The 16,746-nt window shown below is 35.0% G+C and overlaps 1 protein-coding gene across 2 annotated transcripts in view; it reads left to right on the top strand.

Moving 5' to 3' along the window:
* Window positions 1-10,409, top strand: part of atxn7l1 (ataxin 7-like 1) — a 37,342-nt gene extending 26,933 nt beyond the window's left edge. For both annotated transcript variants that reach the window (XM_079817036.1, XM_079817037.1), the window contains 4 exons: window positions 5,375-5,549; window positions 5,678-5,799; window positions 7,854-8,442; window positions 9,764-10,409. In XM_079817036.1, the coding sequence (XP_079673162.1) occupies window positions 5,375-5,549; window positions 5,678-5,799; window positions 7,854-8,442; window positions 9,764-9,781 (904 nt within the window). In that variant the 3' untranslated portion in view covers window positions 9,782-10,409. The remainder of the gene's footprint in view (window positions 1-5,374; window positions 5,550-5,677; window positions 5,800-7,853; window positions 8,443-9,763) is intronic.
* Window positions 10,410-16,746: the final 6,337 nt, after the last annotated feature.

Here is a 16,746-nt window from a genome sequence, read left to right as displayed (position 1 = left end):
GGTGCAAAATATTTGCTTTAAGAATGAACCTTTTTTATTTATATGCATCAATCATATTTTTACTAAAACAACTGCTCTGTGAACATTTTTAAGTGAGAGTGCACTTTGAATCGTTGAATCAGAATTCTGAATTGATTCATTGGAATGAATGGTTGGAACTGATTCGCGGAATTGAATCAAACTTACTAACTTTATCTGTTGTTTTGCTACTAAAGTTTAAATTGGAGAGATTGTGAAATAATATATAAATAATACAAAAAAATGAAATTAACGTTTTTAGGAAACTTAAAGGGCACCTATTATTCAAAATGCTCTTTTACATGGTGTTTGGACAAGGGATGCACCGAATCCAGAATTTGGGTTCGGATTCAGCCGAATATTGGGCTTTTTGACGGTAAATCAGATTAAAGTAACTTATCCAAGTCACTGTGCGTTACTATTTTTGTCATTTTCCTTAGTAAAAAATACATTTTTGCTTTCTTCTTGCGTTTAGGGGAGATTATTTATGTTAAGTGAAGTAAAGTAAGACTGTCTTTATTAAATTTTTTATTAAAACGTTTTTTTTTTTTCAGGAAATATTTTTTAATTTCAACTTAAAATGTCAGGAGATACATTTTTGAACATTACTGTTAAAATGCACTTCCAATAAAGTTTGTTGGCAAAAATGGTTATAATTTTTATGTTGAGGCGGCAGGGGTATTGTCGGCAGCTGCTGAATGTAACTAATAAAGTAACTTGTAATCTAACTTAGTTACTTTTAAAAGGAGTAATCAGATTACTTTTTAAAAGTAACTGTGGCAAATGTTCGAATGCAGTCGGCTGTGAGAAAGTAAAAATTTAACTTGTGAGCAGAAAACGTGTTGTTTGGCAGTACTTTTAGTCAAAAGTAGGCGATTCAAGGTGAGCCACATGTTCAATTTGCAAAGCTGATTTGTCTCATGGTGGCAAGGACCCTAAACAATCGCCACTGTTAAAATACAGATCAGATAAAATATTAAAAAAAAGAATACAATAAATAGGCCTACACTAAATATTTTTCACTTAAATAATTACCAAATTATGATGACAAAACGAAAATACACTGAAACCGTTTGAAGCGTTGAAGAACCGGAATAGTTTTGTCAAATAAAAATAGCAGGCCTACCTTAACCCTCACCTTGTATGTGTTTTTAATTTTTTTTTATTTTAAGAAGTAACATGTCTAAGTGATGTGGGTTTTGACAGCCCTACAGTGGTGTCGTGTGGACTAGAGGTCTGCGTTGGACTGTTTTTTAACTCCCGCTCCCGCTGGGGTTATATTCCGCACCCACCCGTTCCCTATATATATATATATATATATATATCTATATCCGCTTAGAATAATTTTCTTCCCGACCATCCCGCTAAATTTAGATCTCGTTTCCAGAATTTCACATTTAAATTTCCACGGAGAAAATAAAAATGTAGTCTGCACAAAAATTTTATTAATTATTTTATTCGCCTTGTCAAGATACAAAATGTAACATTTTGCTGCCAACACAGTAGGGGAAAAAATGTTGCAGGGAAAAAATTTACAAAAATTTAAGCCTATTTGTTCTTTTTATTCGTATTGTCAAAATACAAAATTCTGCTGTCAACACAGGAAAAGTGTCAGAGAAAAAAAAATACATGTCATTCATTACAAGCAAAATATTTACAATTTAACATCCCTGAGAAGAACGTCGATTTCAGCGTCTCTCCTACAAAAGAAAATATATAAATTCAACAATAACTAATAATAAATTAACATCTCAAAATTGTAGGCAATATATGAAATGAACGAAAACCGCCTTTTCCAAACTATTTTAAATATCCATGCAAGAAAAGAATGTCACCGACTGATGGCGGTTTCAATACCGAACGTCTTTCCTCCAAGATCCGACTGCAAAGGCTGATGCCTTTCCTGATGCATTCGTGGCCGGGATGCTCAGGTTGCTCAGAGCAGGAAACTGGGACTGATCCTTTTTCTGTCAGTCATCGAAATTCGTTCTTTCTGAGGGCTGTATATTTACCACCGGTACAGTCTGCCCTGAGGACCGTTATGCACATGTTGCGCGCACAGACCCCGCAAATACAATATGCAGAGAGAACTGGTCCATGCGTGCAGCACGTGCCCCCTCAGGGCAGGTGTATACCGGGTGGTCGATAAGATTAAGTAAAGCGAAGATATGCTGTTCTGAAAGGACGTCGGGAACGTGATATTGAATGACCGACCGCTCCCGTTCAAATTACACCAGAGTTACCGACTGCTACCGTGTTTTAGTCGGAAATTTAATCCTGCGGCGCAAAACATCTAGCCACGAGAATGCAGACCTCTAGTGTGGACCATGAAACCGGAGATTTTGGCTTGTTGCATCAGAACCGGAAATAATTTTTTTTCCAGGCTTCTGATTGCCAACATGGCTTTACGGTTAGGGTTATATTGCCACCTGTTGGTTTGGCTTGCTCTTGACAGCACTTCATAGCGTGGAGGGAAAAACTAGGCCTAACTCAACAAGGCCCTGTCCCTTTATATAATTTGCCTTTATTTTATTGCTCGTTACGCCCAAAACACACCCATGACTCATTAAGACACAAGTGACAACCCTTTTGGACATCCGTGGATTCGGACACGCCCTTATGCTGCGTTCACACTAAACGCGAATAGAGCGTCTAGTTGGACGCTTGAACATTTTGAATCCATTCGCACGTCCACAATGAATTGGACGCGCGTATAAATCGAGTGTTTGAAGCGAAATAGAAGCGTTTAAGGCACTCCAGGAGAAATATGTCATAAAACACCACTCTGCCTCTTTTCATTTTCATTAAAAATATATATTAAACATTACAGTTTTTTTACAATCGCTATGACAATTTTATCTATACTTTTAACAATTTTCCTAAACTCTTAACGCAGTTAGCACAACATCTGTCTGTGTGGGCTATACAATTAACACATTTCGTGTTGCTTTTACACAAAATGCATACAGTTAACACAAATTTGAAATGCTTGAACTTCTTTTACACACAAGCTCAACCAAGACCAAAACAATAGATTTTTACTGCCAAATTTACCAATGCTTTAACACTGTATGTCAGAAGAGACTGTTACTGAGAAACAGCTGATCGAAGTTATGCAGAGAACATAAGAGAACATGTGTTAGGGTTTTGGTAGACATAGTGTATTGTGTTAGTGAATTATTGTATTTTGAAAATTAGTGTTGGAGTTTAGTTTTTCAATATGTGGTTTTGAACATGAAATTAACCGTTTTGGCGATTGTGTGATGTAGGTGTGTTGGTGTGTTAAGAGTTTAGGAAAATTGTTAAAAGTGTTGAAAAATTGTCATAGCGATCGTAAAAAACTGTAATAGCCACACAAATGTGGTCCAGACAACTCCTACATTATCTTCACTGCATGTATATTTAAATATCCTTAAAAAGTAAAGTTATGAAACTTCTTTTTGCCCTCAGTCAAAACGATTTGGCAGACAACAAATTATAGATTCATGACACCAAAGATCGCCGGTTAGATCCACACAAGATGAACCTCTACAGGACATCAGAGCCAGCGGCAAACGTCAGAAGGTCTGGCCGAGGAAAGGCTGCTCTCGCCGGGGTTAATGAGCGCTGAGTGCCCGGTGATCGCCTGGATCTCACAACTACAAAAACACAACATTATTTTTTGTTTTAATTATTTTAAATAAATTTTTTTTAAATACTCTCTTTATAAATAAACCACAGATTTGAGCTTTAAACAACTACATTCTCACCTGAAAAAGTCTTAAAACTATATTTTATGACACAATAGTAGTATTTTTAAATTATGCAGGGTTTCTCATCACGTCACTTCACCACGTGACAGCAGTAAGCAGGCTCCTGATTGGTTAAAGCGGCGCAAATTGACGTCAAAGTTCAAATTTTTCAACTCGGGCGCCAGACGCGAATTCGCTTCAAACGCGTGAATGCACAAAAAGCACCACTCGCGCATAACGCGCGTGTCGCGCAAGACGCTCAATTTGCGTCCGATTCGCATCATTCGCACGAACGAGGCGGAATCGCGTCCGTCAACGCACCTTTCCATTGACTTAACATTGAAATCACTCGCTCCTGACGCTCTATTCGCGTTTGGTGTGAACGCAGCATAAATGCGCCTGCGCCTTCAGACCATACCAGGGCTCTAAACCGGTTCAAGGAACGAAAACGAAAACCGGAAATGAACAAAATTTTAAGAGGAACAAAAACGAAATCAAAATCAATTTGAATCGTTCTGAACAGAAACGTTAATTTGAAATGACCATTAACCGGTTAATAACGTTATTTTATCGTTCTCTTTAATATTTTAATTTGGCATGTAATATTGTAGTACAGCATGTGACGTTGACGGATCAAGCGTGAGTGAAATGCCCGCGCACCAGTCATCTATGAATCTACCGGTAACGCAAGTCAGTGTAGAGCGCGCATTTTCATGCCTCAAGTACATTTCTTTCCCCGCTGAGGTCTACAATGAAAGCGCAGGTATTGGAGGACATTCTTTTCGTACGTTTAAATAAGCAGTACTGACTTTAAACTCAAATAGTCTGATTTAGGCTAGTTTGTGGATTTCGTTTAAGCCTATCCAATTAGGCTACTAGCATCTATCAAACATTTTTCCTATAGTCTTTCAGATTGCCAATACAGGACAGGTCAATGTTTTCTATATAGACGGTTGATGCTTCGTATTAAATTGTATGTTATATTGCATTAAATGATCAAGCTTTATTAGCTGACTGAATTTGATTATGTGATGCAAGGACGTGTTGCGCAGTGTTTGCTTTGAAATTAGCAGTTGACGGTGCATTAAAAGAGCAATGGTTATCCAGTTTATTTATTCTTTATTCATGCAATTTTAAAAACAAGTCGTGTTGAAAAAAAGTTATGTACAAACAATGTTATCACTCTTCTGAAAAGAATAGGCATATAGAGGGCCACTTTCCGCTCCATTAAAACAGGTCAATATTTGTCCCGCTGTTTATGCTTTGTAATTAATGCATGTATTTCTGTTGTGGTTTTAAAAATGTTATGAAATAAATATTCAAGTTTAATTATCATGCGTCATATTATTATTGAGTGAAAATAAGTCTTTATTTATACATATTTGTTTAAAGTATAGGCTAAATTAAAATAAGGTTATTAACCGGTATTTTTTCAAATCAAACCGTTTTCGGAACAGTAATGTTCATTGAGGAACGCAAAAACGGAAACGCTAAAATATCGATTCTGCTCGGAGTGAGCCGATTGATTTTTTTTTTTCCGTTTTTAAGCCCTGGACCATACGCTCATATAAATCAACTCGCCTTGTCTATGAGGTTTCTCAGCTGATCCATCTCTTCCTCTGCAGAGTGTCTCAGCTCGTGCTCAGCTCTGCTCCCGCTCCTCCTCCTGAACCTGCGGCCGGCTGGCAGAGATGCAGCGGAGACACACGTCTGTCCAGCGATGAAGGAGAGGCTGATCTCCCTGACGAGGCAGAGAAGCCGCTGTGGCATTATTCTCCACACCATCCACAACCCATGAGCGTGAGCTGAACACAGCCATTAGTCACTGGATTGGTGTTTGTGTGTTATGCTGTGGGACCCTGTATATTTGCTGTATAAGCGTGTAATGTGAGGAACATGTTCTCCCTGTCTTTGCTGGTGTGTGTTAGTGTTGTGCGTTCAGCAGTCGGTTGATGGGAAGAGGTCACTACGTGTTCGACAGACGGTGGGACCGGGTGAGGCTGGCGCTTCATTGCATGGTGGAAAAACACGTCAACTCTCTCATGTGGAGGCGAGTTACACGTTTCTCCGTCTGCTTGCACAATTATGGCCACATTCGGGGAGAATCTCACAAATATTAGGGTCGTATTTCACCTCAAAATCTAAATTGTGTTTTGGACTCTTTAAGTCCATTTTGAATGTTTGCATTTGCACATTATTTTATTATTAGAAATAATAATATAACTATAAATAAGTATCTATATGTATTAGTGCCATAAAAATAACCACATAAAAACTGTTTATAATTTTCTTTATACAATATATTTCTTTCACCCCAAAAAACTAAAGAAAAATGTATGTTGCATTTAAGAAAATAAATCATTTTAAAAAATAAATAATAACATTATTAAACAAATGGTTTAACATACATTTTTTATAATAATAATTGTTACATTATTAAACTGAAGAATGTCATAAATATGATTGTTAATAAAAGTAAATAATTATTAGTGAACATTTTTAAGCCAGTTAACACTATTTATTTAATAATTTTAATTATTATTTAGTAATATCTAACAATTTATGTTTAATGTTTAATAATAATAGCAATAATAATATCTATATATTATATCCAACAATGCTATACCATTTAACTTGTTATATTTTAATGCTGTTTCATTTATAACTGTGTAATTTTATATAAATATTATAATTTCTTTCTTTCTTTATATATATATATATATATATATATATATATATATATATATATATATATATATATATATATATATATATATATATATAAATATTTTTTATTTCTTTTATTTTATATATATATATACATATATATAATATTGCAATGCATCCCAGTAATATATTACATTTTCTGGTATCAATTTACAATAAAGTTTCATTAGTTAACTACATACGTTAACATGAATTAAGAATTAACAATACTAAAGCATTTATTAATCAAAATTAATGTTAATTTCAATATTTACTAATACGCTGAAATCAAAAGTTGTGTTTATTAACATTGACATACACTAACATGAACGAACAACGAACGGCTGTTTTTCTCATAACTAATATGAACAAACATTAACAAATACAGTAACTAATGTTTTGTTCAACAATTCATTAACTAATGTTACCTTATCATTGTCTTTATGCAAATGTGGGGTGAAATATGACCCAGATGTTTTAGGTTTGTCTCAGAAGGCTTTACTTTAAACAGAAATAAGTGAAATATTAAAGGGTTAGTTCACCCAAAAATGAAAATTGTGTAATTAATTCCTCACCCTCATGTCGTTCGACACCCGTAAGACCTCCGTTCATCTTCAGACACAAATGAAGATATTTTAGTGTAAATCTGATGGCTCTGAAAGGCCTCCATTGGCTCAATGCACTTTACACTCTCAAGACCCTTAAAAGGCACTAAAGACGTCGTTACAAAGTCCATCTCACTACAGTGGTTCTAAAATAACTTTATGAATCGGCGACACTAGTTTTTTTGCGCAAAAAAAACCCTAAATAACGACTTATATAGTGATGACGATTTCAAAACACGGCATCATGAAGCTTCGAAGCGTTATGAATCAGTGAGTCGATTCAGCAGTTTGAATCGCCAAATTTCAGCAGTTTGACACGCGATCCGAATCATGAATCGGCTCACTGATTCATAACGCTTCGAAGCTTCATGATGCCGTGTTTTGAAATCGTCATCACTATATAAGTCGTTATTTAGGGTTTTTTTGCGCACAAAAACTATTCTCGCCGATTCATAAAGTTATTGTTGAACCACTGTAGTGAGATGGACTTTGTAACGACGTCTTTAGTACCTTTTAAGGGTCTTGAGAGTGTAGAGTACCAATGGAGGACTTACAGAGCCATCAGATTTCAACTAAAATATCTTAATTTCTGTTCTGAAGATGAACGGAGGTCTGACGGGTGTCGAACGACATGAGGGTGAGTTATTAATGACAGAATTTTCATTTTTGGGTGAACTAACCCTTTAACAGCTTGAGTTGAGCTGTGGATTTGCACAAATCACTCTGTAACATTTAGGTTAACGTGCCACATAGCTTCCTACCACAGACTGATGTCATATCCTGTTTGCCACAGGAAAGTCCCCCTAGCAGTGGAGAGCATGAGCCCTGAAGTGTCTCCCCTCGGCCCGGCGTTCCTCCCGAACCACACGCTCACGGCTCCTCTGGATGGCGTCTCCATGCTCTCATACTCCTCCTCTTTCTCTCATAACGGCGTTTTCTGCCCTGAGCCCGGGCCCCGAGTGCAGAGGAGTAAACCGGCCAGGCCCCCGAAAGCCTCAGGGGAAGGACAGGGACCCAAAAGGCGGAAAGCACCTCCCACTTCTGAATCAGGGGCTTACCGGAAAAGCGGGAACAGCTACCATCTCCCACCGGGCGCGGCACACATCAGTAACGGGACGGCGGCCCTTAGCATGCGGGCCAAGCCCCGGGCGGGGGGGCAGGGGCCGCGGGACCAGGACCGGTATAGCAGTGTGGAGCTGTCCCTCCCTCAGGCGCTCACTGGGGATCATGGGGCCGTCTCGATGCCATACTCTGATGGGAGGAAAAGGAAGAGCTCTGGGTCGAGTGCTGGCAGCGACAAACCCAGTAAAACCACCAAAACCACAGCACTGGATGGGATATTCAGGAAGAGCAGCACCAGTCCAGCGGCCCTCCCCAGACAGGTGAAGCAGAAATACATCCTCACAACAATTCACAACACACTCACTGATCAATACCCTACAGGACACACCTGGAAACTGCGAAGGGCGTCTTAAAAATTTGATTTGCAGGCCATGTGCTTTTTTTAATTTTATTTAGAATGACTTTATTTGTAGTGAACATATATTTTCTATACATGTTTGCGTTTGTATTGTTTTTGCCTAGAAATTAATTATATAATTATAATATTAATAATTATTTGTTTTATTTTTATATTAACAACATATATTAACGATACCTTTTTAAAAAGGTATTTAAAGTCATGGAATGGTTATAGTGGTTTGAAATGGAATGGATTTAATAATAATAATAAAAATTCCCATAACTTTAAAAAATATTATTAAATATGTTCTGTCTGTCTGTCTGTCTGTCTGTCTGTCTGTCTGTCTGTGTCTATCTATCTGTCCATCCGTCCGTTCGTCTATCTATCTGTCTGATCTACTTTTTAAATATATTCATGGGAAATTTTTATACATACCACAATCTTCGACTATGAATAAATTTTCTACATATATATATGTATGTATGTATATATATATATATATATATATATATATATATATATATATATATATATATATATATATATATATATATATATATATATATATATATATATATATATACTTTATTTAAATTCATGGAATTTTTATGGTCACTGCATATTTTTGGCATATTAGTGTACTATATTTCGGTATTTAAAAAAATCCATTCAAAGATATATCTTTTTTTATTACTGTTAATTTTCTTTATATATATTTTTAAGTTTTATTTGTTTTTTAATGTTATTTTTAATGTTTAAGTTATTTAAAATCATGGAATTTTTATAGTGACTATATACTTTTCTTGCTTTGTGTGACTTGAAAATATTTAATTCATTGTTAACTAGTTATATTTTAATGCATTTCATATGTAATTTTATATGAATATTATAATTTAAATATATATATATATATATTGCAATGCATCCCATTTAATTCATAGTTGAATACCTTTAAAATAAGCTTAACAAAAATTTGTACAATTGTCTTAAAAAAGCATGTAAATGTGTTGTGTTGTCCCTCAGTTGTGAGATCCCTGAACTCTGACGTATTCCTACATTACATCACGCTATCTTCACATGATTTTACTTCCATCGCATTACATTTTCACCTGTGATTTGCATCAGTGACTTATAATTTACAAATGATGCCTGGAATCACTTTGATGCTTCTAAGAGCTAAACGTTGTCAGTTCACAGCTTTTGCATATGCAAAATATACTAACCAGCAGCCTCTTTTACAGCCCAAGGTCCCTCACTGACGCCGGGATGGCTCCTGTGGTTCCCGAGGGCCGTCTGTCCTGCCTTTAGCCCCACCACTGCCTCTGATCGCTCTCCGCTTGAGTCCTGGCGTTCTTCGTTTATGGGAGAATGATGTCTCTCGTTTCCTCTGAACTTCAGTTTCGCATCGATTCGGATTCGTTTAACCAGTTTCAGACATTCAGCGACACACACACACACACACACACACACATACAGAGTTTATCCTGATTTTCATGTGGATGGAGGAAACCCCTTCAGACTCAATCTAAAGTGCACTTAATTTCATGCCTGAACTGCAACAAAAGGAGGGGAAAAAACTACCAAGGGAATATTTTACAGACACTTTTTTTTTTTTTTTTTTGGCAAGTTGTATTTTTCTAAATCGGATGAGTGTTTTTGACACCCAAGTGTTTTGTGGATTTAAGACGTCAGGAGTTGTGCTCAACTTTAACCGCTGATGAATTTTGTATAATAATTTATCGTCTTTGTTAATTTTCTAACTGACCTGATTAGTGCGTCACACGTCGAGTATATTTGTATGCCATTCTAAAAGTTTTAAGTATTATAGAGACCCTATTGTTGGAAATGTGTGTACATATCTTTTATTATAATTGAGTTTTTTTTTGTATTTATTGTTAGTGTCTCTCAGAGGTTCAAGGATTTAGTGGTTTCTATCTCCCTCAGTCACATGTCTCTTCATAGACCTGAAGAGGAAAGGGCCGAACTTCTTGGCTCGTCCGGTTTATCATTTAAAGGAAAACTAACTGAAATGATGACGTTCCCACAGTTGAGCCAGGATTGGCCATCGGCCGAGGTCTGTTGCCAATTTTATCTTTTAAAGATGTCATGAGGTCAATATGTGTACGTTTTAGTGTTTAACCTCCTAAAATGAAGACCTTCTCAAAGAGTTGACGGAGAGATTTTGCTATTTACTTCCTATTTACATTACCGTAACATTTTTATTTAGCAATACATTCATCAAAAGAGACATTTTATATATGTTTGGTTTATCACAGAGTCCTGAAAAACTATCACGGTTTCCACAAATATATATATATATATTACATATATACATATATTAACTAAAATTTTTAGATAAAAAAATCATCAAATAAGATAATATTAAAATAATAATAATAATGTTATTTTAATTAGTAATTATATCAATTAAAATAATATATATTTTAATTAATATAATTATTAATTAAAATAATATATTATTATTATTTTGATATGATTTTATTAATATATATATATATATATATATATATATATATATATATATATATATATATATATATATATATATATATAAACATTTATTAACTAAAATATATTAATTAAAAAGATAATAATATTTTAATTAGTATTTATATTAATTAAAATAAAATGTATATTCTTTTTATTAATATAATTATTAATTCAAATAATATCATATTATTTTTTTATTATTATTTTGATATCATTTTATTCATTTGTTTTTTATTTAAGTAATATAATATATTTTAATTAATATGTTTTAATTAATGTGTGTGTATATATACATTATATATATATATATATATATATATATATATATATATATAAACATTTATTAACTAAAATATATTATTAATTCAAATAAAAAAATCATCAAATAATATAATAATAATAATTTAATTAGTAATTATATTAATTAAAATAATATATTATTTTAATATGATTTTATTCATATCTTATTTTTAATTTAAGTAATATAATATATTTTAATTAATATAATATGTTTGAATTAATGTATATATTATACTAATTAAAATATATTAATTACAATATTTGTTAATAATGTAAATAATCAAATACTATATATATATATTACACACACATACTGTTTTCAACATTGATAATAATCATAAATGTTTCTTGAGCATCAAATCCTCATATTACAATGATTTCTGAAGGATCATGTGACACTGAAGACTGGAGTAATGCAAAAAATTGTGCTTTTCATCACAGGAATAAATTACATTTTACAATATATTCCCATAGAAAACAGTTATTTTAAATTGTAATAATATTTCAAAAATTTTACTGTATTTTTGATCAAATAAATGCAGCTTTGGTGAGCAGAAGAGACTCAAAATATATATATTTTTATTTTTATTAGTAGGGTACCTGTTCCTGGTCTCATGCATTGAATATGCCGTTTCATATTGATATCAGAGGTGAAGTGTGTGATGTCTGCGCCACTAGCCTCACCAAATGATTTCCAAACAGGTTTTCCCAAAGCATTTCGCATTTGAGCTTCGTCTCTGAGAAGGTCTTCATCGCTAGCATAATAATATTAATATTCAAAGAGACAGAACCCCTGTGTGTAAAGATCCTTTTGTGCACTTTTCTTCGAGATTTGAGTACTCTTTTATTTATGAAAGTATTGATGTATGAATCATGTACAGTTGTTCCGCTGCTCTGTGAACCCAGCTTCCTGTTTGCTGTGACCCCTCCCAAAAAAAACATGTATGATTTTGACCGTGTTGCCTTGCTGCCAATGCCAACCAGAGCTAGAAACCAGCCGGATCCCTCATGGGTGAAGTGCTTCCATGAGGAGTTTCTCCAGGCCGATCCACGCCGAAGACAGGAGAAGGCCTGGGATGAGAGGATGCTCGTTACATGTTTTGCCTTTACCCATTGCACATCAATCATTAGAGATTATTCTATAGAATTATTGACACAATAATATATTTTTTCAGAAACGCGTGAAGGGCCAGTTGAGGAAATGAATGCCTCTGATTGCGGTTGTAATGTTTACGATCTGATGGTTTGGTCCAATAGTGCCACAAATCTCTGTGTTACTGCAGTTCTTCAGTAATGCTGAAGTATTATTATTATTATATACACGTCCCTCTTGTAGAAATTAATCAATGTCACCATGGCATAGCAGTGCAATTTTCTTTTTATTTATATATATATATATATTTTTTAATTTTATTTTTATATTTAGATTTTTTTTTTTTTTGCATTTTATTTATTTTTGTTTGCGTTTTGTTTTTGTTTTCATTCACTAGACTGATTTTACAATGAATTGGGTAAGATCACTGTGGAAGCTTGTCTTCGCCACGGAATAAATCGATAATTAGACTTTTAATCTCATAGTTCTGATTTTATTTCTAGTAATTCTGACTATATATCGCAATTCTGACTAACCCGCAATTCTGACTAACTCGTAATTACGACTTTATAACTCACAATTCTGACTTTATAACTCACAAATACGACTTTATATCTCGCAATTCTGACTTTATAACTCGCAATTCTGACTTTATATCTCGCAATTCTGACTTTATAACTCGCAATTCTGACTTTATAACTCACAAATACGACTTTATATCTCACAATTCTGACTTTATAACTCGCAATTCTGACTTTAACTCGTAATTACGATTTTATAACATTATTACTGACTATATCTCGCAATTCTGACTTTATAACCAGTAATAACGACTTCATATCTCGCAATTCTGACTTTATAACTCGCAATTCTGACTAACTCGTAATTACGACTTTATAACCCGTAATTACGACTTTATATCTCACAATTCTGACTTTATATCTTGCAATTCTGACTAACTCGTAATTACGACTTTATATCTCACAATTCTGACTTACTTGCAATTCTGACTTTATAACTCGCAATTCCTAACTCGAAATTCTGACTTTAACTCGTAATTACGACTTGATAACTCCCAATTCTGACTAACTCAGAATTACGACTTCATATCTCATAATTACTGACTATATCACAATTCTGACTTTATATCTCGCAATTCTGACTTTATATCTTGCAATTCTGACTAACTCGTAATTACGACTTTATAACTCACAATTCTGACTAACTGGGAATTCTGACTTTATATTTCGTAATTACTGACTATATCACAATTCTGACTTTATAACTCGCAATTCCGACTTTATAGCCCGTAATTACGACTTTATATCTCGCAATTCTGACTTTATAACTCGCAATTCTGACTTCATATCTCGCAATTCTGACTTTATATCTCGTAATTACTGACTATATCTCGTAATTCTGACGTTAACTCGTAATTACTGACTATATCTCGTAATTCTGACGTTAACTCGTAATTACGACTTTATCTCGTAATAACTGACTTCAAAACTCGCAATTGCGACTTTATATCTTACAAATGCTACTTTATAACTGGCAAAATTGTACTTTATTTCTCACAATTGCAAGTTTATATCACGCAATTCTGACTTTATAACTTGTAGTTGTTTTATATCACGCAATTATAAGAAAAAAAAGTCAATTATTTTTCTTCTTTTAATCTGTGGTGAAAACAAGCTTCCATAGCTTACAACTGTCACATATTTCAATTTTAATAATTGTATTTTAAGCTACACTTTCGGTTACACATCGAACTCAAAACGTTCCGTAAAAGCGAAAGACACGCCGTTTGCTTCCATGTAAAGGGAAACGCCAGAAGCAATATGAACTAATTCTGTCTTGTTCTCCATGCAGTCTCTTCTCTCTTCAGTTCGTCTACTGATATCGTTGCATGTGTGCATACGACTACTTTGCCATTATTAGTGAATGTCATTGCTAAATAGGTGGTTTGTCATTGGTGGTCTGTTATTGAGGTTATTTCCAGCCGCATCAGATCTGTGTGTCCACCCTTTACTCTGACGTGATGTGTGTGTGGATGTATTATAGGACACCTTCAGTGCTTCAGTGTGACCCAGCCGAAACAATTGTAAAGATTTCCAAGGCCTTATTTTTATACCTGGACTCTTCGTACAGAATCTCAGTCTCACATCAGAGGCATTTCTCTCATTCCCGTGTCCTTTATACCGTGTGTGTCCTGTTGGCCCATGTGTTCTCAATGATTATAGATGTGTATTTTCAGGTTTGATGATATTTTGCATTTCAGCTGTTACAGAAATACATTTTTCTTACCTGCTTGCCTGCGTTCTTGATTTATATTCAAGTGTCTGTGCCAAGTGTTTATTTATTAGGGCCCAAGCCCTGAAAGGGCGCAGAGCCCTATTGTTCTTCCTCTGTTTCTTATTAGGGCCCAAGCCCTGAAAGGGCGCAGAGCCCTATTGTTCTTCCTCAGATTATTCTTTGTTTTTTTTTTTTTTTTTTTTTTTATTTTTTTTTTCGACTTCTCGGGTACTTTTGGGGCACTTAACATGCTCGAAAACTCTTGAAACTTCGCACAGGCGTCGGAATGCGCGGCCATCAGAGCCGGACTGAAGCTGGTACCCGGGCGTGGCAGGGGGGCTCGACAGCGCCCCCTAAAGTGGGGTCTGAAAACTTGGTCCATATATCAAACACACTTGCACGTACATGTATGAAACTCGGTACACATTTAGACCTCATCGGGCCAAACAACTTTCGTGCTCATAGTTATGCGTCAGCCCAACAGGAAGTGAGCTATAATCGGTTGTTCGGAAAACCCATGCTCTGGAATTTAATATACTCCTCCGAGGCCATTGTTTCGATCATTGCCAAACTCGGTCAGCATCAAGTGAACATATCCAGGATGCTAAATTGCGAGCGGATTTTTGATATCTCAAATGGTTTGGCCGTGGCGAAGCAACGAATTTATGGCGAGAAAAGGGAAACAGGAAGTGTGTTATAACGTCAGCAAACATTGACTGATTTGGATGAAACTTCAGCTGTGTGTTCGTTGTAAGAGGCCGATCACATGGATATGACTTTTGTGAGTCAAAGTTATAGCGCCACCAACTGGCAGCAGGAAGTGTGTCACTTTCAAAAATGCTTTGAATCACCATCTTATTTTCACACGATTGACTTCAAACTTCATCAGTATAATGTGAAAACATGACAGATAGAGACATATGAATGAATTCCTGATATTTCAAATAATGCTGCCATGGCAACATGTCAAAGTTTAATAATGTTTTTGACTGTTTGTGTGCCCTCCCCTCTATCACCAAAAGGGGGCAGTGTTGTATTATTTTTGAAACTCCCTTTCTCTCTCTCTCTCTCTCTGTGCTTGCTTATGTGATTTATGAGGACACAAATGTGTATGATGACATGGCTATTGGTATTACAACGTAGTGGTTAATGTGGACATGAACTATGACACTATATCACTACAGAACTCATTTTCTAAATCACATTTGAGTTGCAATTCTTATCATCTGACAGCCGTGATTTCATGTACTCATTCAGACAGAACTCTTTTTTTAAAACAGAGGAGTGTGAGTGTGTTTTCTATACATGTGCTTTACAGAAGGTCATGTGCTGTGTTTGCAAAGATCACTTTTGACACATTTGTCTTTAAATTCATTATTTACTGACATAGTTCAAATTTATTTTTAAAAAAAATTCACATTATTTTCTACAAGTGTCTGTTTATAAGTGTCTTTTTTTCACAGAAAGTTTTTGTTTGAACGTGAATATTTGTATAATTCAGGGTCTGAGTTTTTACTTTCTCCTCGTAGGTGATTTATTCAATCTCCACCAAACTCGGTCAACGTGAAACGGAAGCTTAACGCATTAAAAATATTTAACGCAAATAACACAGCGTCCGTTTTTATATCCATTTTTGCTTAGCGTTACATGATCACGCTCCTATTCATGTACATGCTTCCAAGCGCGACAAGACACAAGAGAGCGCGCTGTATGCCAGTGTCCTGTCTGTGTGTGTGTTAGTGTCCTGTCTGTGTGTGTGTGTGTGTGTGTGTGTGTGTCCTGTCTGTGTGTGTGTGTATGTGTATGTGTGTGTGTCAGTGTCCTATCTCTGTAGATGCGTCTCATGTCAGCTATTCAAGGGACACTGACACACACACACACACACACACACACACACACACACACACACACACACACACACACTCGATGCATAGATAGACTCGCGTCAGTTTCCTGCTCACATCGAGTATAACTGTCATACATATTATTTCTGTTATTTAACATGTTTTTTGTTATATTTGTTTA

The sequence above is a fragment of the Gobio gobio genome, assembly GCF_949357685.1.
Source record: "Gobio gobio genome assembly, chromosome: 5".
Lineage (NCBI taxonomy): Eukaryota > Metazoa > Chordata > Actinopteri > Cypriniformes > Gobionidae > Gobio > Gobio gobio.
The sequence above is the reverse complement of the archived record's forward strand: the minus strand, read 5'-3'. Positions and strand labels throughout refer to the sequence as shown.